Source organism: Choloepus didactylus, chromosome 4, assembly GCF_015220235.1.
Source record: "Choloepus didactylus isolate mChoDid1 chromosome 4, mChoDid1.pri, whole genome shotgun sequence".
NCBI lineage: Eukaryota > Metazoa > Chordata > Mammalia > Pilosa > Megalonychidae > Choloepus > Choloepus didactylus.
The window spans coordinates 69,263,388-69,288,969 of NC_051310.1; the positions used below are offsets into that span (position 1 = coordinate 69,263,388).

At 41.4% G+C, this 25,582-nt stretch overlaps 1 protein-coding gene across 3 annotated transcripts in view; it reads left to right on the plus strand.

The window, feature by feature from the left end:
* The window catches only part of GABRB3 (gamma-aminobutyric acid type A receptor subunit beta3), a 255,256-nt gene that overhangs the window by 193,474 nt on the left and 36,200 nt on the right, over positions 1-25,582 (plus strand). For all 3 annotated transcript variants that reach the window (XM_037832818.1, XM_037832817.1, XM_037832819.1), the window contains one exon: positions 22,443-22,525. In XM_037832818.1, coding sequence (XP_037688746.1) covers positions 22,443-22,525 — 83 coding nt within the window. The remainder of the gene's footprint in view (positions 1-22,442; positions 22,526-25,582) is intronic.

Sequence of the window (25,582 nt, forward strand, 5' to 3'; positions counted from 1 at the left end):
ATTGTTTTATTTTAATTCAATTTTATTGAGATATAGCCACATACCATACAAACATCCATGGCGTACAGTCATTCACAGTACCATTATACAGATGTGCATTCATAACCATAGCCAATTTTTGAACATTTTCATTACCACACACAAAAAAGAATAAGAATAAAAGTTAAATTAAAAAGGAACACCTCAAACATCCCATACCCCCAAGCCCTCCCTTTTATTCATTTACTTTTTGTCCTAATTTTTCTACTCATCTGTCCATACACTGTATAAAGGGAGTGGGAGCCACAGGTTTTCACAATCACACAGTCACACAGTGTAAGCTATATAGTTACATAATTGTCTTCAAGAATAAATGCTACTGGGTTGCAGTTCAGCAGTTTCAGGTATTTCCTTCTAGCCAGTCCAATACACTAAAAACTAAAAAAGGGATATCTCTATAATGCATAAGAATAACCTCCAGAATGACCTCTTGACTCTATTTGAGATCTCTCAGCCACTGAAACCTTATCATTTCTCTTCCCCCTTTTGGTCCAAGAAGGCTTTCTCAATCCTATGATGCCAGGGACAGCTCATCCCCATAAGTCATGTTCCAGGTTGCCAGGGAGATTTACCCTGGGAGTCAAGTCCCATGTAGATGGGAGAGCAATGAGTTTATCTAGAGTTGGTTTAGAGAGAGAGGCCACATCTGAGCAACAAAGGAGGTTCTCTGGGGTGACTCTTAGGTGCAATTTTAAGTAGGCTAAGCCTCTCCTTTGTAGTAACAGGCTTTCTAAAGGCAAGCGCCAAGACTGAGGGCTTGGCATTCTACATTGGTACCCCCAGTGCTTGTGAGAATATCATTAATTCCCTAGGTGGGGAAATTTAATATTTCCACATTTTCCCCCAGTCCTTCAGGAGGGCTTTGCAAGTACATTTTTATCCTCTGCCCAAATTACTCTGGGATGTATTGTGGCTCCACACTAACCTGTACAACCAACCAGATTTCACTCCCTGTTCAACGTTCCATGTAATTATGTTGTTTGAATAAACTGACCATACAAGTTAAATTATATAGTGTGTTACAAAAACTATATAGATTTTGCACCTAATAAACATTTCTTCATTTGGTCTCACACAGAAGTTGAAGTTTTAAAAACACTGTCACTGTCATCCTTTACCATTTAGTCTGATTTACCTCAGTCTTAACCAAGTCCATTTTGTTCATATCTCTAATTGAAGTCTGATCTCTTTTTTCTGACTTCTTAACATTTGCTGTATAGGGTAATCCTGACATTCATAGCTGCCAGACTCTGGATCTAAGTCTCAGGTGTCACACATATACCCAAAGATCCAGAGATCAACCAGGTTATACACAAGCAGTTCAGCATCTCAGAGTTTAGAAATAACCATTACAGCTCAGGGATAGATGTAACTGCTGCATGAGCTCACAATCTAGGAGGCTTCACAATACGCCTTCCCCTGATAACCTATGCTCTCAGACTCAATTCTTCGAGTCTGCATATTATAGTTAGTCCATGTTAGTGAGGCATTATGTTTCTTTTTCTGTTTCTGGTTTATTTCACTCAACACACTGTCCTCAATGTCTGTTCACCTCATAACTTCACTCCTTCTCGTAGCAGCTCAATATTGCATTGTATGTATACACCACAGTTCAGCATTCTGTTCATCAGTCGATGTACCCTTAGGCCACCTCAATCCCCTGCAAATCAAGAATATTGACACTATAAACCCCACTATGCAAATGTCCATTCATGTCCCTCTTTTGAGTTCTTCCAAGTAATACCCAATAACTGAGTTGAGGGACCATATGGCAACCCCATGCTTAGCTTCCTGTGGAACCACCACACTGCCCTCCAGATGCTCTTCACCATCTCCTTCCTCACCAAAAGTGATTAGGTACATCCCTTTCTCCACATTTTCTCCAGCAGTTCTCTCCTCTGTTTATTTTTCAGATGGTTTTATTCAAACATCATATATTCCATCTTAAGTAAACAATCAATGGTTCCCTGTATAATCACATAGTTATGCACCACTATTTATATCAGGACATTTCCATCTCTTCCACAAAGAAAGAGGAAAAGGCAAAAAAAGTAAAAAGAAAAAAGAAAAAAGAAAGAAAAAAAATGACACCTTAAAAGCAACAGAAGGAAAAATAAAATTAAAATGGAACACAATAAAAAAGCCAGACACCAACACCCACACCAAAAATCCCATACCCCTCCTTTAAATCCCCCTCTTATAGATATTTACTTTGGTATATTGCCTTTGTTACAATTAATGGAAGCATATTACAATGTTACTGTTAGCTATAGACTCTAGTTTGCATTGATTGTATTTTTCCCCAATACCACCCAATTTTTAACACCTTGCAAAGTTGACATTCATTTGTTCTCCTCATGTAAAAATCACAGTCATTGTCCACTCTAGGTTATGCTAAGCTATACAGTCCCAGTCGTGATCTTCTATCTGTCCTTTTAGTGACTTATGTGCTCCTAACCTTCCTCTTTCAAATGTACTCACAGTCATCTTTGTTCAGTATACTTACATTATTGTGTTACCATCACCCGATATTGCACTCCAAACCTCTCTCTCCTGTCTTTACCTGTCTGTCTGTAGTGCTCCCTTTAGTATTTCCTGTAGCACAGGTATCTTGTTCACAAACTCTCTCAGTGTCTGTTTGTCTGAAAATATTTTAAACTCTCCTTCATTTTTGAAGGAAAATTTTGCTGGATATAGAATTCTTTGTTGGCAGTTTTTCTCTTTCAGTATCTTAAATATATCATACTACTGCCTTCTCACCTCCAAGGTTTCTACTGAGAAATCTACACATAGTCTTACCAAGATTCCCTTATATGTGATGGATCGCTTTTCTCTTGCTGCTTTCAGAATTTTCTTTGTCTTTGACGTTTGCTAATCTGATTATTAAGTGTCTTGGCATAGGCCTATTCAGATCTATTCTTTTTGGGGTACACTGCACTTCTTGGATCTGTAATTTTATGTCTTTCATAAGAGATGGGAAATTTTCAGTGATAATTTCCTCCATTATTGTTTCAGCCCCTTTTACCTTCTCTTCTCCTTCTGGGACACCCATGACACATACATTCATGTACTTCATGTTGTCTTTCAACTCCCTGAGTCCCTGCTCATATTTTTCCATTCTTTTCCCTATCTGTTCTTTTGTGTGTAGGATTTCAGATGTCCTGTCCTCCAGTTCATGAATCTTTTCTTCTGTCTCTTCAAATCTGCTGTTGTATGTCTCCATTGTGTTTATCATCTTTTCTATTGCACCTTTCATTCCCATAAGTTCTGCCAATTGTTTTTTCAAACTTTTGAGTTCTTCCTTATGTTTGCCCAATGTCTTCCTTATATCCTTCATCTCTTTTGCCATATTTTCCCTCAGCTGATTGATTTGATTTTTAATTGATTTAGGGGATTTGTTTGATTAATAATTAGTTGTTTCAATTCCTGTATCTCAGTTGAGGTGAGTAAGTTTGTTCCTTTGTGCCATATCTTCATTTTTCCTAGTGTGATTTGTAGTTTTCTGTTGTCTAGGCATTTCATTTCCTTGATCACCCCCATCAGATTTTCCTAGACCAGATGGGCCCAGATCTGTAGGACAGGCCACAAGCTGGAAACTCTGATGAAGGTTTTTGGTGAATTTCCCAGAAGAAACTGGCTGGCTGAATTAGAGATGGAAATTTCTTCTTCTGACTTCTGAAATCATCAATTCTCCATTTATGGCCTTCAACTGATTGGATGAGAGTTCTCTAGTTGCTGAAATCTGTCTCCATAGCTGATTGTAGATATAATCAATCATAGATGCAATCACCTTAATGATGATTGAATTAAAGTATAGTAACAGTTAGGCCAGTGCTTTCTTGGCCAAACAACTGGACACCATAACCTAGCCAAGTTGACACATGAACTTAACCATCATATTCCATCTTGTAAACTTGACACCCATACATATCTCTTTAAACCAATACTTAATGTCTAAATAAAAAAAAATACAGTCATAATTTTGCCTAACATAATTCAACTGTCCTGCATACAACCAGAAACTCTTCTCTTTCCCCAGAAGAGTGTGCAAGTCTCTGGGCAGTTTTCACTCTTAAACTTGGTATCCTGCAACTTAAATACTATGACATAAAGTTAATACAATTTATAATATATATAAGGGGATATTATAGGGAAGAAAACAAAGATGTATGCTTTGCTTTATGTATATATGCCTATGTATTCATAACAAAATGAAGAAAAAATATGCATCAGCATTTCAATTCTTATTTCTGTAATTTGTCATGTGGTCATATGGCTCATTTCTATAGTAACTTTCTTCCATTATCCATTCCATATTCCCTTTATTCTCAGTAAGCATGTTTCAGTTTTCTAAAGCTGCCTGAATGCAATATATCAGAAATGGATTGGCTTTTACAATGGGGGTTTATTAGTTCACAAATTTACAGTTCTAAGGCTATGAATATGCCCCATTTAAGGCATCGACAGGATGATGCCTTCTCTGAAGAAAGGCTGATAGCATCTGGGGTTCCTCTGTCACACGGGAAGGCACATTGTCGGAGTCTGCTTGTCCTTCTCTGCCAGGTTTTGCTTCTGGTTTCTGTTGCTTTCTCCAAAATGTTTCTAGGCTTCTGTCTCAGCTTCTTCTGTGGATCATTCCTGCTTCTCCTGGGGCATTTTTCTTTCTCTTTTAGCTTCCCAGAGCTCTCTCTGTTTCATCTGTCTTTTATCTTCTCTTAGAAGACTCCAGCAAGGGGATGAAGACCCTCCTTGAATGTGTGTGGTTACATCTCCATGGAAACAACCTGATCAAAAGGTCCCACCCACAATAGGTGTGCCCCCACAAGACTGGATTAAAAGAGTATAGGGTTTTCTGGGTTACAAAACAGATCCAAACCAGCATGGCTGTGGTTCTTTGCCTGATGAGTGACCCAAACTTTCCTGAAGTTTTCTGGGCTGTTAGAAGTCCTGCCTGCATTGGGTTCTTGAAGTGATTCATTGACTTTAACCATAGGGCATGGTTGTAATAAAAGATTCCCTAGGGTATCTCATGCATTCTAGGCAAAATCTTGTTTACCTATGTTGTATAGTAGCAGTCCTATTTCCACTTGACAGTTAGGATCAATTACCCAAAGATTAATCATCCCAGTCAACACAGTAATTCCCTTCTGTGTCTGTTGGTTCAGAGGCATGAAAAGCCCAAAATGCCAGGTGTCAGTCTTAGCTTCCAGATCATTGGAATCTCTGTGTCTCTTGGAGGAAGCCCTCCTCCTTTTGGAAATAAAACCTGTAGACCAGAATAGTTTAAGTTGGCAGGGACAGGAAAGAAAAATTTTTCTAGTGGATCACTAGGGGTGATAGTGAGAGGTGCCACTTACATTTCCACCCCTTGATTCCTGGTCCCATGAATCCTGGCTATGGGAGAAACAGCCCCATAGAGTGGATGCTGATTCAAAGCATACACAGCCTCCTGGAGAACACTGCCCCAGCCCTGCCAGGTATTGCCACCTAGTTGACACCATAATTAAGTCTTCAAAAGGTCATTCAACAGTTCTATCAACCCAGCTGCTTCAGGATGGTGGGGAACATGAAAAGACCAGTGAATTCCATGAGCATGTGCCCATTCCCACACTTCATCTTCTGTGAAGTGGTTTTCTTGATTATGAACAATGCTGTGTGGAATACCATTGTGGTGGATAAGGCATTCTGTAATTCCATGGATGGTAGTTTGGGCAGAAGCATTGCATGTAGAGAAAGCAACCTGTATCAGGAGTATGTGTCTCTTCCAGTTAGAACAAAACACTATTCCTTCCATGACAGAAGTGGTCCAATGTAAACAACCTTTCACCAGGTATTAGAAAACCTTGGAACTGATTGTGGGTCTCTGCTGCTGGCAGATTAGACACTAAGTAGTGGCTGCAGCCAGGCTGGTCTTGGTGAGTGGAAGTCCACGTTGCTGAGCCCATGTATAACCTCCATCTCTACCACCACAACCACTTTGTTCATGAGCCCATTGCAGCATTCACTGAATGGGTCCTCCTGTCCACTTAATTATTAAAATAATACTCAGATGGAGTCACCCTCTGGTGAGCATTCACATGGGACACAAATATCACCATGTGTTTTGCCCACTAAGAAAAGTTTATCCACATACCTCTCCCTAGACCTCTTTGTCACCAATGTTCTAATCATGTTCCTTCCAAGTCCCTGACCATCCAGCCAAACCATTGGCCACAGCCCATGAATCAGTATACAAATGCACCTCTGGCCATTTTTTCTTCCAAGTGAAATAAACATCTGGGTGCAGTGCTGTTAGTTCTGCCACCTGGGAGGATCTCCTGTCACCCCTGTCATGCAGGAATGTCCCCAAATGGAGCTGTAGTGCTGCAGCTGTACACTTTCAGGTGGTAATGTATATCATGCAGAACTATCAGTAAGCCAAGCCTGAGTTTCTCTTCCTCAGTCAGCTCATCATAGGCAACTCCCTACAAGGCCAGAGCTGGGCATTTGGGCCACTTCCTCATGTAACTTACTTGTGTCTTCAGGGCCTGCTCGAGCCTCATATACCACTACCATTTTATGATGGGGTGCTGCTGTGCATGCTCAACTTTATGATTTGGTGAGTCAGACAACACCCAATTCATGATGGGCAATTCAGGTCTCATGGTAACTGTTGGCCCATGGTTAAGTGTTTGGTCTCTACCAATACCCAGTAGCAGGCCAAAAGCTGTTCCTCAAAAGGAAAGTAGTTATCTGCAGAGGGTGGAAGGACTTTTCTCCAAAATCCTAAGGGCCTGCATTGTGATTCTCCTATAGGAGCCTGCCAAGGGCTCCAGACGGCATCTCTGTTTGTTTGCCACTGACACTTCCAGCATCACTTGGTCTGCTGGATCATATGGCCCAAATGGCAGAGCAGCTTGCACAGCAGCCTGGACCTGTTGCAGAGCCTCCTCTTATTCTGGTCCCCACTCAAAATTGGCAGCTTTTCAGAGTAATCAGTAAATGGGCTGGAGTAGCATACACACAGGAGGAATATGTTGCCTCCAAAATCCAAATAGGCCAACTATGCATTGCATCTCTTTTATTGTAGGAGTGGCCAGATGCAACAGTTTATCTTTAACCTTAGAAAGGATATCTTGCATGCCCCACACCACTGGAAGCCTAGAAATTTCACTGAGGTGGAAGGCCCCTGACTTTTTGTTGGATTTATCTCCCACACTCTGACAGGCAAATGTCTTACCAATAAGTCTGGAGTGGTTGCTACTTCGTGCTCACTAGGTCCAATCAACATGCTGTCATCAATATAATGGAATAGTGTGATGTCTTTTGGAAGGGAAAGATTATAATATAAGGTTAGAGAGCTGATATTCCCCTGAGGTGAAAGTATATATATATATTTCTGGTGGTGTTCTGGTGGTGTTTACTAACAGATATGAAGAAAAATAGCATTTTCCAGATCTCTAGCCACAAACCGGGTACTGGGGAATGTATTGATTTGCTCAAGCAATGATACCTCATCTGGAACGGCAGCTGCAATTGGAGTCACCACCTGGTTACATTTACAATAATCCACTCTCATCCTCCATGGTCCATCCATTTTCTGCACAGGTCAAATAGGAGAGTTGAATGGGGATGTGGTGGGAATCACAACCCCTGCATCCTTCAAGTCCTGAAGAGTGGCATTAATCTCTGCAATCCCTCTAGGAATCCAGTATTGCTTCTGCTTTACCATTTTTTCTAGGCAGGGGCAGTTCTAGTGGCTTCCACTTGGCCTTTCCCACCATAATAGCTCTTACTCCATGAGTCAGGGAACCAATGTGAGGGTTCTGCCAGTTGCTGAGTATGTCTATTCCAATTATGCATTCTGAAACTGGGGAAATAACCACAGAATGGGTCCTGGGACCCACTGGACCCACTGTGAGATGGACCTGAGTTAAAACTCCATCAATCACCTGACATCCATAAGCCCCAACTCTGAGTTGTGGACCAGAGTGGCATTTTGGGTCTCCTGGAATTAATGTCACTTCTGAGTCAGTGTCTAATAATACCTAAAATGTCTGATCATTTCCTTTTCCCCAATGCACAGATACCTTGGTCAAAGGCTGTTGGTCCCTTTGGGGAAGGCTGGGAGGAAGATTAACAGTATCAATTTTTGGCAGTGTAACAGGGTCCTTCCCCAAGGGTACCTGGCCTTCTCTGTGATGATTAAGTTCATGTGTCAACTTGGCCAGGTGATGGTACCCATCTGGTCAAGCAAGCACTGGCCTCACCGTTACTGCAAGGAAGGCTGTTTCATGGCTGGTTAATAATCCAGAATGCTGGCTTATTAAATCCTCAGTCAGTTGATTGTATCTGTGGCTGATTACATCTATGATCAATTAAGGGTGTGTCTTCTGCAATGAGAGAATCCAGTCAGTTGGATTTAATACAATCAGTTGAATCCTTTTAAGAGAGAAGAGAGAACTTTCATTTCTTCTTCAGCCAGCCAGCCTCTCCAGGGGAGTTCATCAAAGACCTTCATTGAAATTGCCAGCTCATGACCTGCCCTATGGAATTTGGACTCATGCATCCCCACAGTTTGTGAGACACTTTTATAAAATCTCATGTTTACATACATCTCCTGTTGGTTCTGTTTCCCTAGAGACCCCTGAGTAATATGCCCTCATTAAAGGAGTTCTGGGTCCATAAACGGTCTCAAGTCTGGGAATTTATTAAGGGGCCGCAACTGTCTGGTTTTGTGATTCAAGTCAGATTTTTGTGCAATTGACCTATAACTCTTCTGCATATTCAGATCAAGTAAGAATTTAGTAGACTGCCAATTTATTTTATTTCTAGATACCTCATGATCTATTAGCTAATTCAATATTATTGTTATATGTCAGAATTTCCGATTACTGCTTTGACTTTGCTGTCCATTATAGTAGCCATACCCATCTTGTGTTTGGCAATTAAATGCTGCCATTTAGCTTTTGCCAACCCGGGATCTGATCATCACATTGTGTTTAAGAATCCAGCAGTTCCCATGATAATATCTGACCTTCAGAGAAGTGCAACCCCAGAGGTCTTCAGGGATGATGAAGTTAGTGTCAGAAATTTATTCCTCAAGTCTTGCTGAAAGGTGCATCCTCTGGACCTTTCTGGGGTGAGTGAACAGGTCTTACATGATAAATCCACTCTAACATTCCAATAGCTCATCTACATTATACCAAGGCAGTTCTGGCATTTTAACTTCAGGCAATGCAGGCTACCTTTTTTCCATGTATCAGCCAACCAACGGAACAAATTGTTAGAGCCCTTTCTTTTCCCTCTAGCTACAACATTGAATTTAAAATCTCTACTTAGTGGGCCCATATTAATAAATTCATCCTGATACAATCTTATATTCCTTCCATCATTATCCCACACCCTTAATACTCATTCCCACACATATTTCCCTGATTTCTCTCTATATAAATAGGAAAAGTCATGCAGTTCTTTTGAAATGTAGCACACTTCCTTATGGTCACACTTTGTACCTCACCCTTTGGGATGCTGGGACTTAGCAGTCTAGTTATAGGTCTGGAAGAAAAGAGGGGCAGTGGAGGTGGGTTATGAGATGAATTAGCAGTGTCTTGCAAGCCAATACCTCAGGGCATTCCATGGTAAAACAGGATTAATCTATTCAGACAGAGGTGTGAGGACTGTTTCCTCAGAGGAGGTGGTTACAGGTTTATTAAGGCACAGCAGGCTTAATCTCTTCAGGTAAAGTCTGGATGGCTGGTTTCTCAGGGCCGACTAGAGATTGGGTGGCTTATTCCTCAGAACAAGCCATTACAGGTTTATCTGGCAAAGGAGACTGAGCAGAATCTAGGGTTTAAATGTCCCCACTGTCACCATTATCAAACTATATATCCCTGTTTGAATTTCCAGGCTGTCATTCCTTTGCAGGCAACACCCTCACTTAAACAGAAGACATCCTGCAAAGTTGGGAATTTAATTTATGTTGTAATGCAGCCACTTATACAATAAGACTCTGGGTCTGGTTTTTGTAAATCTCAAGTCTGTGCCTACAAGAAAGAAGAATTCCTTTCAGGAAATTTTTATGTCCTTCACAAGGCACTTAGGCTGGGAATCTCAAGCCTTGAGCTCATCCCTTTATTTAACAACTATGTCCAGGGTATTTAGAACAACCAGCCAACATTTTTTTTTTTTTTAACTCCACTCCACAGACCTCTGTTAAGGTGTCAAATACACCACCACCCAGAACCGTGCCTCTTATAAGCATTTGAGTAGCCATATCCAGTGTTGATATTTTGCATGGCTCTATTGTCAGTTCACAACAGGGACTGCTAGTGCCACCTTGATCATTGGAAACAGTCATTAGTTGCCTTTGAATCTAATCAGAGTAGAGGACCAACTCCAAAAGTCCTAGAACCAACTCCGAAATCTCATCCTTAAGATTCTCTTTCTCAAGAACCACTATGCATATATGTACAATATATGTAAATACGTACAAAATAGTTCTTATTAGGAATTGACTGACTTAACTATGGGGATGGGTAGGTCCAAATTCCATAGGACAGGCCACAAGCTGGGAACTCAGATGAAGGTTTTTGAAGAATTACCCAGGAGAAGCTGGCTGGCTGAAGTAAAGATGGAAATTCTCCCCCTGACTGCTGAAATCATCAGTTCTCCACTTAAGGTCTTCAACTATTTGGACGAGACTTCTCTCATTGTTGGAAGCAATCTCTTCAGTTGATTGCAATCAGCCATAGATACAATCAACTTACTGATGATTTAAATGCATGAACTATCCTCATAGTAACAATCTGGCTAGTGCTTGCTTGACTGGACACTATAACTTTGGCCAACTTGACCCATGAACTTAACTATTACACCCACCCATGAAGCACAATTTGCACTTTTTTAGTTTAAGGTAATTATTACTTATTATTTTTCTTCCGGTAAATACATAGAGACTGCCAATTAGTTTCTGGGAACTATGTCATAGGTTGAGATACAGTGGTGAATAACACAGATAATAACACCAATTCATGGAGTTTATATTCATTATATTTATTAATGAGATGGCAGACCCTAGATTATTCTTATATGTCAGCAATGAAAATAGATTTTGTTAATTCATCTCTAGCATGGAATTCAGATTTAGCATTAAATATTTTCCCTTCTCCGAGTCCAGCCGTATTTCAGGCTGGAAGCCTGCAGTGGATAAGGAGGTGTTCCAGTTTGCTAATGCTGCCTTTATGCAAAATACCAGAAATGGATTGGATTTTATAAAGGGGATTTATTAAGTTACAGATTTGCAGTTTTGAGGCCATAAAAGTGTCCAAACATAGGTATCAACAAGAGGACACCTTCACTGAAGAATGGCGGCTGTAGTCCAAAACACCTCTGTCAGCTGGGAAAGCACTTGGCTGGTGTCTGCTGTTCCTTTGCTCCCAGATTGCATTTCAAAATGGCTTTCTCCAAAACATCTCTGGGTCTCTCTTAGCTTCTTCAGCTTCAGTGCATGTAAGCATCGGGGTCCTCTCTTAGCTTCTCTGGAGCAATCTCTGGGCTAGTATCTCCAAACATCTCCAAGTTTCAACATCAGTATCAGCTCTTAGTTTCTCTCCAAAATATCCCCCTCAGCTGCTCTGAGTTCCTTCTGTTTGTGAGCTCTTTTATAGGACCCCAGTGATTAAATCAAGACCCACCGTCAATGGGTGGGGTCAAATATCTCCATGGAAATAATTTAATCAAACATTTTTCCCGTAGTTGATTGAGTCACATCTCTATGGAAGCCCTCAATCAAAAGATTCCAACCTAATCAACACTAATATGTCTGTCCCCACAAGATTGCATAATATATCCAAACTGGCCCAGGGAGAGTAGTTGTCTTCCCAGCCCTCAGCCTCTACTCCTCCTCCATCCCTTCCAAGCCCAGCTTGATAGACTATATATGACTCTTCCAATTTTGAAGGTTGTTTGAGGTGGGGGTGAGGGGTGGAGAGCAAAAGAGTAAGAGAAGTCTTACATGAACTGTTACCATTTTGAAGTGCCTTCAGACTCTGGTCCTGGAGGATACTGAAACAACTCTTCTCTGAGTTTCCCACAGCTGGGCACCTCTCTCCAGCAGTTTCCTTGACTGGGTATTTTTTTGTGGGTGGTTGGGTGGGCAGTAGCAGGATGCTTTTCTATTCCATGGTGTCCTTTGAGATTCTTTCCTCAGCTGTAAGAATCCATCATTCATAGCCACCCTCCATCCCTCCACTCCTCTAGGCAAGTGGAGGGAGGAGTCCTCTGTTTGAGAGGACTTGAGATGACTCCAGGCCCTCTATTTTCCCCATGTAACTCATGTCTGGTCCACAGGAAATATACCTATATTCCTAGTCTAGTAGGCTGAATCCCATTCAGTTCTCCTGTCTCCTGAGACCTCAAGGCTACTTAACTTTCCCAGATGTCAGGTGGAATTCAGCCCACCCCAGATTGAAAGGCAACTAATGACTTCCCTTGGAAGGAGCCAACCTCCGTTGGGGATTGGCAGGAGCTCTCCCAGGAGATTTACTCCCAAGTTCCCACTCTCTCCTTGTTTTGACTGCTGTTAACATCCATGATTCCAAGAACCACAAACCAATTCACTCAAATTTCTTTAGCAAATTCTTCAATGGGGAGGTGGTGTTACAGGGTCCTTTTACAAGTTTCTCTGATATATACCGTTTAGATTTGGTTAAACATACTAATAGATTATGTTTGTCTATGGATTTGTGTATTTTATCATGAGTCAAGCAGATTTTTCTCTTTTTCTATGTTCTATAAATGATTATATTTTATGAGAAATATCTGTTCTTAAAAGGGCTGAGGTTCTTTTCAAGTATTTGAATATTTCCCATTAAATCTTGTTCAGGAGTAGTATTGTATAGTCTCAATTTCTTCTATAGTTATGAGTCTCTTCAGGTTTTCTTCTTGTTTCAATCTTGAGAATTCATGTTTTTTTGGGAAAAGTCCTTTTTTCTGGACTTTCCAATTGATTGTATATATGTGTATTGACTTCTCTTATATTTTAAACTTCTGAGAACATATTATGTTCTCTTCTTCATTTATAATTTTGTTTGATAACATCAAGAAATACTTTTCTATTTTATTTATATTTTGAAACAGCTAGCCTTTAATTTTGTATCATAATTCTGTTAATTTCTGCTTCTATATTTATAAACATCCTCTTCCTCTTGCTTTTAAAAGATTGGTTTATTGTTTAATTTTAATTTGTTGACTTGGATGCTCTTTTTTTAATTTTTTTTAATTTTTATTCATATACCATACAATCATCCAAAGTATGTAATCCATTGATCATATTACCATCATATAGTTGTTCATTCATCACCCCGATCTATTTTTTTAACATTTTCCTTGTACCAGAAAAAGTGAAAGCAAGAATAAAAAAAGCAGGAGTAAAAACAGAACACCCAAATTGTTCCCCCATTCTTCCTTTAGTTTTTTTTTTTTTTTTTTTTTTTTTTGCCCCCGTTTTTCTACTCATCCATCCATACACTGGACAAAGGGTGTGTGATCCACATGGTTTTCTCAATCACATTGTCACCCCTCATAAGTTACATTGTTATACAATTGTCTTCAGGATTAGAGTGTTCTGGGTTGTAGTTTGATAGTTTCAGGTATTTACTGCTAGCTATTCCAATTCATTAGAACCTAAAAAGGGTTGCCTATATTGTGCATAAGAGTGCCCACCAGAGTGACCTCTTGGCTCCTTTTGGAATCTCTCAGCCACTGAAGCTTATTTCATTTCCTTTCACATCCCCCTTTTGGTCAAGAAGATGTTCTCCATCCCATGATGCTGGGTCTAGATTCTTCCCCAGGAGTCATATTCCATGTTGCCAAGGAGATTTACGCCCCTGGGAGTCAGGTCCCATGTAGGGAGGGGGGAGGGCAGTGAGATCACCTGCCAAGTTGGCTTAGCTAGAGAGAGAGGGCCACATCTGAGCAACAAAGAGGCATTCAGGAGGCTCTTAGGTGCAACTATAGGGAGGCCTAGCCTCTCCTTTGCAGCAACAGTCTTCCCAAGGGCAAGTCCCGTGGTAGAGGGCTCAGCCCATCAAACCACCAGTCCCCTATGTCTGTGAGCACATTAGCAACCATCGAGGTGGGGAAGCAGAACACCCCTGCATTCTGCACCAGCTCCTCAAGGGGTCTCTGCATATATTTTCATTTTTAAAAAATTAACTATTAACTATATTAAAAAAATTGAAAAATCATTCAATATAAAAGCATTTTCTATTTGTTTTTCTTCTGTTTGTCTAATAAAGATTATGTACCTGTTTTCTGTCTTCTATATCTATCATCTTCTCTGTTTTCAAAGCCTTGTTTCCTTCTTCTACTGTTGGGAAAATTTACTGAGGTTGCCATCCCCTTGCTGCTCACAGTTATCTCTAGGCCAACAACATCAACATCAGTATCACCTGGGAGTGTCATCTGGGAAATTCAGAATCTCAGGCCCACCCCTTCTGACTCAGTATCTGGTTTTTGTTTTTGATTAGAGCTGTTATAATGTTTACAGAAAAGTCATGCAGAAAGTGCAGTGTTCCCATCAGAATCTGCATTTTAACAAGATCCCCCAGTGAATTGTGTGCTAAAAGTTTAAGAAGCCATCCATGTCATTAAATGGTGTTCACCTGTGTCAATTCTGCTGTCTCTGTCTTCAGTTCAAATTTCCATTCTGTGCCCGTGGCTGAGATTTCTTGCACTCTCTTCTCAGTGTCACAGTTTCTTTTATGTTTCTCTGCCTTCCTTGCAGGCTGTTTCCTTCTGTTCCCCTGTTCTCATTTTAAAGAGGTCACATTCATTCATATCTTTTGACCATTGGACATATCTCTTCTGAATTTTTCAACATTCATTTGCTATGCTCCCATAACTTTTCATAGAATACCTCCTTTTATTCAGAATGTTTATCCAGAGGGGGCACAGATCCAAAGTGATTTTGTAGTGACATGCATACATGATGATCTTGGCCCCTTCACTCTCAGCTTTTGGGTTGGAAGCTTTAGCCTCTAAGGTATAAATCTGAAGATCAGGTTAATGTGCTCAGTTAGTAATGCCTAATTGGTATCCATTTAGGGCATCCATCCCTCTGACAGCTGAGTTAACTGATTAGGTCATGAGGTTTGTGCTGGTTTGTATATATTATGTCCCCTAGAAAAAGCCATATTCTTTAATGCAATCTTGTGGGGGCAGATGTATTAGTGTGGATTAGGTTGGAACCTATTGGTTCAGTATTCTCATGGAGGTGTGGTCATGCCATTCAGTGTAGGCCTTGATTAGTTTATCAGAGCCTTATATAAGCTCAGACATAAGTAGCTCACAGCGGTAGCTGAGACAGACATTTTGAAGATGACCGTTGGAAGCTGATGCAGACATTTTGGAGAAAGCCATTTTGAAATGCAAGCTGGGAGCAAGCGGACACCAGCCACGTACCTTCCCAGCTCACAGTGGTTTCCCAGATGCCAATGGCCTTTCTCCAGTGAAGGTACCCTTTGTTGATGGATACTTTATGGCCTTATGATTGTAACTGTGTAGCCAAATAAACCCCCTTTTATAAATGCCAATCCATTTCTGGTGTTTTGTATTCCAGCAACATTAGCAAACTAGAACAAGGTCAGACACAAAGTGTGATACTTTGAATAAGGAGTGATACTGTTTAACACCACTGCATGCATAATTTCCATTCCCTTTGGATACCTGCCTTTAGTTGGGATGGCTTTCCTTAGAGCCTCCGGCTCCCATGCATTTGACTGTCCCCACTCCCCCAGCCACGTTCATGCTCGGAGTTGTGTTCTCTAAAGCTAAGAAGCCTGAGAGTAAGAGTGAGAGAGAGAAAAGAGGAGGAGCTGGTGGGTTAGAGAGCAGGGGCAGGTCTCTCATTCTGTCTGGTTCAGAGATATTTTGCCAGCTCTGTCCAATGGAATTTCTGTGGTGATGGAAATGTTCTACATCTGCCCTCATATAGACTCAAAATGTGGCTAGTACCTCTGAGGAACTGAATTTTTAATTTTATTTCATTTTGTCTTATTTAACATTTAAAAATGAAAAGCCACATGTGGCTAGTGGCTACTATATAAGAAGATACGGTTCTAGATTGTGAAGCTTCAAGCACCATAATTAGATATAGATATTTGGGATGAGTCAAAGTGCTTTCCTGATTCTTTCCACTTCCCTCCTCGGAGGACTGAACTGGTGGTGTTGCCTTTGGGAACACTGGGTGCACTAAGGTCCAGTGTAAACTCTTCTCTTACTTTTGGTTTCTAGCACTATCATCTCTTTTGGTTTTTATATGGCTTTATCATCATCTAGTTTGACAGTTGGGAGGGGATACATCAGGCCTGTCTACTTTGCCAGATGTGACGACTCATTTCTAAAGATTATATGCCTAAAAGGAGAGTGATTTATGCTTAAACAAAGAAATAGATGCTCCTTGTTTCAGCTTGCTGAAGCTGCCAGAATGCGATATACCAAAAATGGATTGGCTTTTTCAATGGGGATTTATTAGATTGCAAATTTATAGTTCTAAGGCTATGCAAATGTCCAAATTAAGGCATCAGGAGGTAGATGCCTTCTCTGAGGAAAGGCCAACAGCATCTGGGATTCCTCTGTCACATGGGAAGGCACACGGCTGGCTCTGCTGGCCCTTCTCTCCTGGTTTTAACTTCTGGTTTCAGTGTCTTTCTCCAAAATGTCTCTGGGCTTCTGTCTCAGCTTCTTTCAGTTACTGTGAGTTTTTCTTGCTTCTCCCAGGGGCAAACTCTGGATTACATCTCTTAGTTTCTCTGAGGTCTCTCCAAAGACATCTCTGCCTTTTGTCCTCTCATAGAGGATTCCAGCAAGGGGACTAGACCCACCTTGATTGGGCAGGGTCACATCTCCATGGAAACAACCTAATCAAAAGGTCCCACCCAAAATAGGTCTGTCCCCACAAGATTGGATTAAAAGGACATAGTCTTTCCTTTTAATAGATTCAAACCAGCACACTCCTATTTTGGAAAAATGCCATCTACTAAGGGCTTTGCTATCTTCTGACATCCCTAAGAAATACCAGGTTGTGCTTTGCATTTATTTATAAAATAATTTATGCTTTTCTGTCTATGCAGTTACTTGTATTGATTATTGTGTCAGTTATCTCATGCCACTGCAATGCCGTGTGTGTGACAAACAGCTGTAAAGCTTCACTGTCATAGCCCATTAGCTCCCCCAGGGTGGTCTGGGCTGGGCTGAGTGGGGACTTCCATCGGTCCTGCTTCCTGTGCCTCCCATTCTCCTCCTAGGACCAGTAGACTGGCCTGGGCACTTGAAAAGGCCAAAAAGACAGAATGTTTCTGAGGGCCTAAGCTTGGGACTGGCACACTGTCACTTCCACACACACTGTCAGGCAAAGCCACTCACAAAGGTGACCATGATCCAATGGGTAAACCAACAGATGCTCCTCTTTAGTGAGAAGAATTGCAAATGAATTGCAAATGAGAGTGCATAGCAGGAAGGGAGTAAGAAATAGAACTGCGAATGGAACCAATCTTCCACTATGAGTTTCTCCACCAATTTCCTCAAGGAGTCTGCATAGGAAGGGCCTGTGGACAGTTGTGTGACTGTATTTTCTTTTGTGAAACAAAACAAAACAAAAATAAAGATAACTTAAAAGTTGGCTGATGTCCCGTGCTTTCTCCACATTGATCCACAAGCACTTATTTTAGAAAAATGCTCCATCTGAATTATTTGAATTAGGTCCTTGATTCTCACATCTAGTTCCTGTTCCTGGGGAAGTGGTAAAAGCCTCAGCCACCCAATGTGCTTGGCATCTGGGGAACCAGGAAATAAGACGAGTGTGAGTTACTGTAAAGCTCTAGAAAATGGCTGATTGGTTGTCTGGAAAGCAGTGCCCTGGGTGTGTTTCTGCCCTGTGGTTGCAGCATTGCCACTGCCCAGAGTTCTTGCATGTTTAGGCATCCCTAGTGCAAGCTTGCAGTCACTCAGAAGTCACTGCTAATTGGCTCCTGGGTCATTGTGAGTTTAACAAGACAGTAATCAGAGAGCCAGGAGACTTGACACAGCCTTCATTCCTCCATGACCCTCACTGCTGCTCAAGCCATTGAAGCTTGCAGGAGTCAACATCAGCCTGCTAAGGGCTCCAGCCTTCAGTGTAAGGACTGGGAGAGACCACTCATCGGTGAAAGCAGAGGACACCTCATCCAAGCATAATGACCAAAGAACACATGGAGGCTCTTGGAGGGTGGGTGACTGTGTGGGGCCAGATATTACTGGGAGTGCTTGTTAGAGGGCAGGAGTCCCTGCTGATGCTGACGCTTGGAGATGGAGCCGAGGAAAGCTAAGTCACCTCCTTTCTCTTTCTACCTTTTGCTTGAGTCCCATGCTTCTTGGTTTCACCTGGTCCCAATATGCCTGAAGTCCTTCATTCAGAGAGTATCTACAGGCAACTTCTGTGCGTGGTGCTGTTCCAGGCACTGGGGTGATGGCTGTGACTACGAGAGATGCTCCCTGCTCTCTTGGCTTCCCCTGGGGCCGGCAAGGTGCAACAGGTCAACAAACGGATGAACTGACAACTGTAGATGGTTCCAAGTGTGATAAAACTTGAAGATGGGGGGAATGTGGGGAGTGTTAGCTGGGAGCTAGGATATTCTTTAGTGCTGGGAGCTGGGATAATTTATTTCTGGAAGGGCTCTCTGGGAAAGCTGGTCAAGGAAGGGGCCCATCCTCCCAGGGTCAGTCAGGATCATCCAAATCCACATGTGCATTGAAAACTTGAAGCTCTTCTCCTGTGAATGTACAGTGAATCTAAAGATGCATGCAAGTGGGAAAAGAGATTGTGTGCATTTCCCACGTTATTCATCGTAAGCGTAAATCTTAGACTCAGCTCCTATCCAACCCTCCACCAGCAGCACTGGCAAGGAGTATTTTTGTACCTTGGCTGGCAGCAGTGGGCATTCCAGGCAAAGTCTGTGGCAGTAAGTCATCTCCCTTGCCAGCGAACAGCTGCATTTCCACAGGAGCCCCTACCAGGTGGTCTGGGGAGAAATCTGTATTTGTGCAATTACTTGAATGGCTTGCATTTGCCCTCATTAATCTTTTTAAATTGGTGGAAATTAAGAAATGGAAGTGCTGATACCGGAGCACATCTCAGAAAATTAATACAATTGTGTCAAAATGAAAACCATTGACACACTGAAAGCCATGAATCTTGACCTCCTTTGAATCGAGTTTCTTCACTGCCCCTTCAGTTGTGTAAAAAAAGGACATACACACATAGTGTGAAGTGAGTATCTAAAATACTGCATGTCACAATCATTTCATAGTGGGATTTCAAATTCTGTGGAGATAGTACGCCCTTGTAACCTTCAAGTTTATTGCTTGAAAGTTCACAGTTTGGATTGTTAAACATATCTTTAAGAATATAGTACTTATGAAAGCAGAGACTATCTAATAAATTCTACCCTATTCTACAATGGATGGGAAACCATTTGGATTAAATGTCACTAGAGTTACTGCAGATGTGCCATGTAGAATAGTTATTTTTTGCCATTACATATTATATTTTCAACTTGTCATAAATGTAAAGAGAATATTATGCGTATGTATGTATTATCTACATGTAAAATGTATATATATTTTTATATATTTTTTAAATGAAATTTCTGTACCCTTTTTTTTCAAAACAAGAAACTCACTTCCTGACCATCTTCTGAAAAGTTGAATATGCTTTGTCTTTTGTAGGGCAGAAGGGGTATCTGTGAGATCACAGGGTATAGGGTCAGACCCCTGGGTCTGAATACCATCTCTGTTCTTCAGCAGCAGTGTGAGTATAGCCAGGTGACTTGTCCTTTACAAGCCTTGGTTTGCTCATCTGCAAAGTGGGAATAATGAGATCCCTTCCTAGAGAGGCTGTGGTGAGACTACCTGCATGCATGTTTAAGAGCTCAGCACAGGGCTGAGCAGGGAGCATGGTCCACAGCCATTCCATAAAGAAGACATACAAGCAGGTGACATCCTGGTCCCCAAGAGTGTAAGTCAGCACCCATTCCTATAACGTTGTCCAGTCCTCTAACCCTCATCTCTCCACCTTCCCACCGATATTCGTTTTGGTTGGTTTTACTTTCTACTGTCAGCATCCCTAAAGCATGACAGTGAAAAAGAAGGGACACATTGAATGTGGACAGCTTCTCCATGACATGGGTGCAATCTTCCACTGCTTTTCTATCAGACGTATGCAGTGCAGACATAGAGACTTTAAACACTGCTATATCTCCATCAAAAAAGCAAAAAAGAATCTATTACAATAACACAAAGAAATACTACAAAGATCTACATCCAGGGGCTCTTTATTAGACATACAAGTGGCACTCTCAGATCCCAGAGGGCTGGGGACATGGAGCTGGATGGTGGTTAAGTTCTCCTTCCTGGGCAGATAAAAATTATTCAGGAATAATATGAAGGGATGTGTGTGAGTGTTGGGGATTATGCACTCTGAGCCCAGATGTCAGTGGACCTCTTTGCCCTCAGTTGATCTCTACTAGCAAGGCTTGAGCTCTTGCATCTCCAGACTGAAATTCCTCAGCCCTCCTATGGTTTCTGCAAAGTCTCAGGGGTGCAACCTTCAGTCAATTCACACTGAACTTTCACTCAACCCCAAGCCTAGTATGAGTTTAGCTAACTTGAGTGAGGGTTTTGTGGCTCAGAGAAGGGTTCCAACATACCACACAGCCTTCCAATCTCTTCCAGTTCCCCTCCCTAATTTACAACTTTTCTTTGCACTCACTTTGTCCATTAGAACAACAGACCCCTTTCCTTTGTCCACTGTAGCATCTTGGAGCTCTTCTGTAGCTTGAGCAGGTTCTTGCGTCTCACTGTTCACCCTAAAAGAGTTTTCTCTGTATTTCTTCCACATGAAGAAGAGTAGCGAATAGGTGTTTCTACTTTATTCCACAAGTAAACAGGAAAAGGACTCCACTTAATATCCAGCATACCACCAGAATGAGAACACCTGGACAATGACTGTACTTTGGGAAACCATAGTAGTTGCCTTTGTGGGAGGAAGGGGATCCTCTCACCTGTTGTTCTAGCTTTGTGTCCCCCTTCCAGAAATTCCTGTGGAGCACTCTATATAACATCGCAATAAGCATGAGCTTGACACATAAGTCGTCTCCAAACAATTTGGGCAAGTCTATGTGTGTGTGTGTGTGTTGAGGGTGGTATTGGGAAGTGAATAAGAATACAAAAAGTAAAAAATAATATTCTTAATTATGGATTCTGTTCAGGTGAATAGGTAAGTAGGAAGAATTTAAACCGTTGAACACTTTCAGTAGAGGTCTTCTCTTCTTCCTAAAAGTTCATGCTTTTAGCAGAACTTATTTCACTCTTACTTCATAGGCATCTTTTATTGATGCTGAGTTGTCAATGTGCTGTAGAACATGACAGAATTTAAAACTCTGAGGCTTGTACTTCAACAGGCCAGCAGGTCAGAGGTTGTAGAAAAAATATACCAGTGCACTGTGGATCTATTTGGAATATAGAAGGTAGGCACTTCTTGGAATGATGACCTGGAAGGTTTATGGGATTTTGGAAGGACACACTTCTAACCACTTGGATGACTCTTACAGTGTATGTCTACATGGCATGTGCATGATGTTGATAAAAACATTAGTTCTTACTAAAAGTGTTGTCCCTCAATGTATGTTTGGCTTTACCATTGGATGGTGGAGGTTTAACTGTCTTTGGGCCATGATATAAATTCTTCCCCTGGCTGCAGCTGGGCCCAAGGGAAACTAACCCACCTGGTTATTATTCATGATCAATAACATGTAAGCCAAATATTCTCTTTGAAAAGATAGGTGATCTCATGGCAAAATACCCTTGAAAGTTAGAATTGAGCCCAGCAGACAACTGTAGTACAATAGTAGAAAGCAGAAGCTTGTTTTATAGTTCTTAAGTGCAGCCTGTGGATCTGTAGCTGATTTTGACACTTCACATGGAAAGTCAAAGAACTGGAATCTTAATCCAATCAGAGTTGTCCCCTCATGTAAGTTTTGTCCTGTACTATAAGGTTTAGAGGAATACTAGACAAGGAGGCAGAATAAAAATTGAAGATGGGGACATCATCCAAAACCCCTCTATTTTCCCTTGGTTATCCAAAGTCAACAAGATTCATTGAATAATTTTTATAGGATTTTAAGTTACTGTTTTGTTTTTCTTAATGAGGCTGGCCTACAATATCCTGCAAAGAGTTTCTTGTTCATTCAAGCTCCTCAGCATATATTATGAAATGACTTTGGTCCAGGTGCACTTTGGGGGATGGGGTTGTTTATCAAGAAGCAGTTTTCCCTGGTGTGTTTCTCACCCCTGTTTAACATCTTCCCTCCCTTTGTGTGTTTTAGAATCACCACAACAGCAGCTTGCATGATGGACCTGAGACGATATCCACTGGATGAGCAGAACTGCACTCTGGAAATTGAAAGCTGTGTGTATCTACATCTGCATTTCATTTTCTTCCACTTTGCATTTTAAGCTTTATTGTCATTATTTAGACTCTTTTCCAAGCCATAAATAATTTTTGACATAGTTTTTTTGCATGTGTGCTCTCATTCTCATACTTTAATATCATGATTTAGAAGATGCATATGTTATTGCCTATATGTTATTCTATACATTTCCACTGATGTTCGGGAAAACACTTTGCATTGCTACTTAATTTACACCATAATTACTGGGCTACAGCTTTAGTTCACTGGCAATTTTGGAAGTAATGTCTTTGAAAGCTATGGAAATTCCTGATATCTGTTTAAATTGGAACCCGTTTAGAGACAGTCTTGGCAGTTTGCACACTTCCATCTCCCGCTGCACAATGTTTTCTGCATGCCTGTTACCACGAATGCAGAGGTGTAAGAAATGCTCTTTCTGTTCATCGTCACAATTATTGGCATCTAGGACTTTGTGAATTCCCCAAAGTCCCCCCAAAGGTTGACATAGTTTTTAACTATCTCAAAGATCAGAGGTATGTTCCTCCATTCCGTAAATTTTACTTCCATAAAAAAATAGACTCAGAGGTGAGAGTCAGTGTAAACGAGTTCTCCTTCCTAATCTGATTAAGTGAGTCTGTTTGCTTTGCTGAAATATAAGAAAGCAAATGCTCTCCATCTTGGTCCATTCAGTGAGAAGAGAACAAGCACTGGGGTGCAATTTTCTTATAATATGCTTCATCATGCATGAGTGGCTGAGCTGCGGGGACCCTGGGCAGCCAGAGTAAAACTCATTTCCCGTCAGGAACTCAGCTCTACAAGCAAGCTATTTCTGTATCTTGGCAATTTTCTTTAATTTGAGACGTACTCAGATGCTTTATTGAAAATTCAGTGTTGAGTGCTCCTATGTGAGGGATAAGAGCTGCATCTATATCATGTAGCAAACAAATGTCCCATCTGCTCCACGAACCACATCTCCTGGCGTATAGGGATGTGCTTGTTTTAGTTTTGCTATTGGCAACCTTGGTCTCTCATAGACTGGTTCATAATTAGTCTCAAATAGATATAGGCTTCTCCATACTTATACTGGATTTTTGTGGTGGTTAAGTGCCTTTGAAGTGTCACCTGGTGTAACTGTGTTGCAAAGTGAACCTGTCTTTGTGAATAAACATATTGGGGAATTGCACTGGTAGTAGGCTGGTGTACGGAGCAGCCCCTCTGCATCCCTTACTTCCACACCTCCACCATGATTGCGTTTTCTGGGAGCTATGCTTTCAGAGGAGGGGAGGGACATGAAGTCATGCCAAATGATGCACAGTTGAACCATCTGGGGATGTTTGGCATGGAGAACAGATGGCTCTGGGGAAAGGTGAAGACTATTTCCCAATAGTTGCAGGATTCTCCTAGACTCTGGGTTATGAGAGAGCCCAAGGTGGACTAGTGAATGAAAATTTTGGGAAGGCAAATTTGGGGTCTATGTAAGGAAGAAGCTCTTATTCCAACTGTCTGAATATATGAGTGGCTTCTAAAACTATGGATTCTGTCTAAGCTAAACAATTTCAATTGTAAAAGAGAGTCCCTTGGAGTGTGTAAGATCCATTTCCACTTGAAGAATCTGTAGGTAAAGCATTTGAGTGGAACACAAGATTCTCCCAACTATCTCGTGACCTAACTTCACACATATCTGTGTTGTGAGTGGTATATTAACAAAAAAGGTGATTTCAAGCTTGAGAGTAAATTCATTGATCCACTAAGTCATTCACCAAATATCTCCATGTGGGCACCAAATATCTCCATCTGAGTTCTCCTAGCCACAAGGGTAGTATAGAGAAGACAGACCAAGTTCTTACCTGCATGGAGCTTATATTCCAGAGGGAAAACCAAGAATCAAATGGACAAAAACAAGCAGTGATTAATGCTTTGAAGAACATAATGACCCAGAAAAGGAGACTGAGTTACTGTAAGGTTGTTGTTTCAGTGGGGCTGTCAGGGAGGGCTTGGGGAGAAGGCTTTACTTAAGCAGAGATGTAAATGTGCTGAGGAGTGAACTCCGGGGAGATCTGGGGGGTGAGAAGCCGTGGGCCCAGCATGCTGGGCTGGGAAGCAGCTGGGGGTCTAGTGGGGTTGAGCCAGGGTAAGGAGGGGAGTGGATGTGCTGAGAATTCATATTGGGCACAGTTCTGTGGGTTCTTGAGGTCCCTGTAAGGAGTTAGGACATGTTCTGCTAACTGTACTGGACACATTTGAGGATTTTAAGCAGAGGAGTGATGGAGTAAACGTGTTTTACTAAATCACACCATGGCTGTGGGGTAGAGAATAGAATAAGGAAGTCAGGGAAAAGAGTGGAGACAGGAGGTGGCACCTCCAGTGACCCAGGGAGAGAGGGTGGTGTGGATCAGGCTAACAAGATAGCACCGACAGTGCAGACACATCATCCCCACAGCTCGGGTCCCCCTGTTTGTCTAATGTCAAATATCAATCATTTCCCTTTTGGTTGTACTACATGACCAAATTTTTTTAAAAAGTCTGCTATATTGAGATGATCTGTACTGATAAAGTTGCCCTAGTCCTTTAGAAGATTACTGGGTTGTTGCAAATAAAATAGTTTCATTGGTCCTAATTACTCATTTGCAAGAAACATTGATTAATTACTCAGTGAGTGCCCAATGCAGTGTGAACATTTGAGTTTGGAGTATATCTTGCTAATGTCCCCTCCTCTTTCTGATGAGACCACCTGCTCAAATCTCTAAGGGTCACGATTGTCCCAACAAAAGGTGTTTATACGTTTGGAAAGCCTCATGGCTAGGAATGGCCACCTGGTATAACCATCCTATGATGCTGGGGAGAACAGTACTTTTGTAAGAGTTTCTCATCTTATTCAACTTTGATTGATTAAGCTCATCATCAGTGTTTTGATTTTTCAATAACTTTTGAGGTGAGCTGCCTTTCCACAATTCTGCATGTTTGAGTTCTCATTTTCTGCATGATGTCCAGGCAAGCTATAAAGTCATGCTTTGCAAACGGGACTCTGATCAAGGCACCCTGAGATCCTCAGTGCT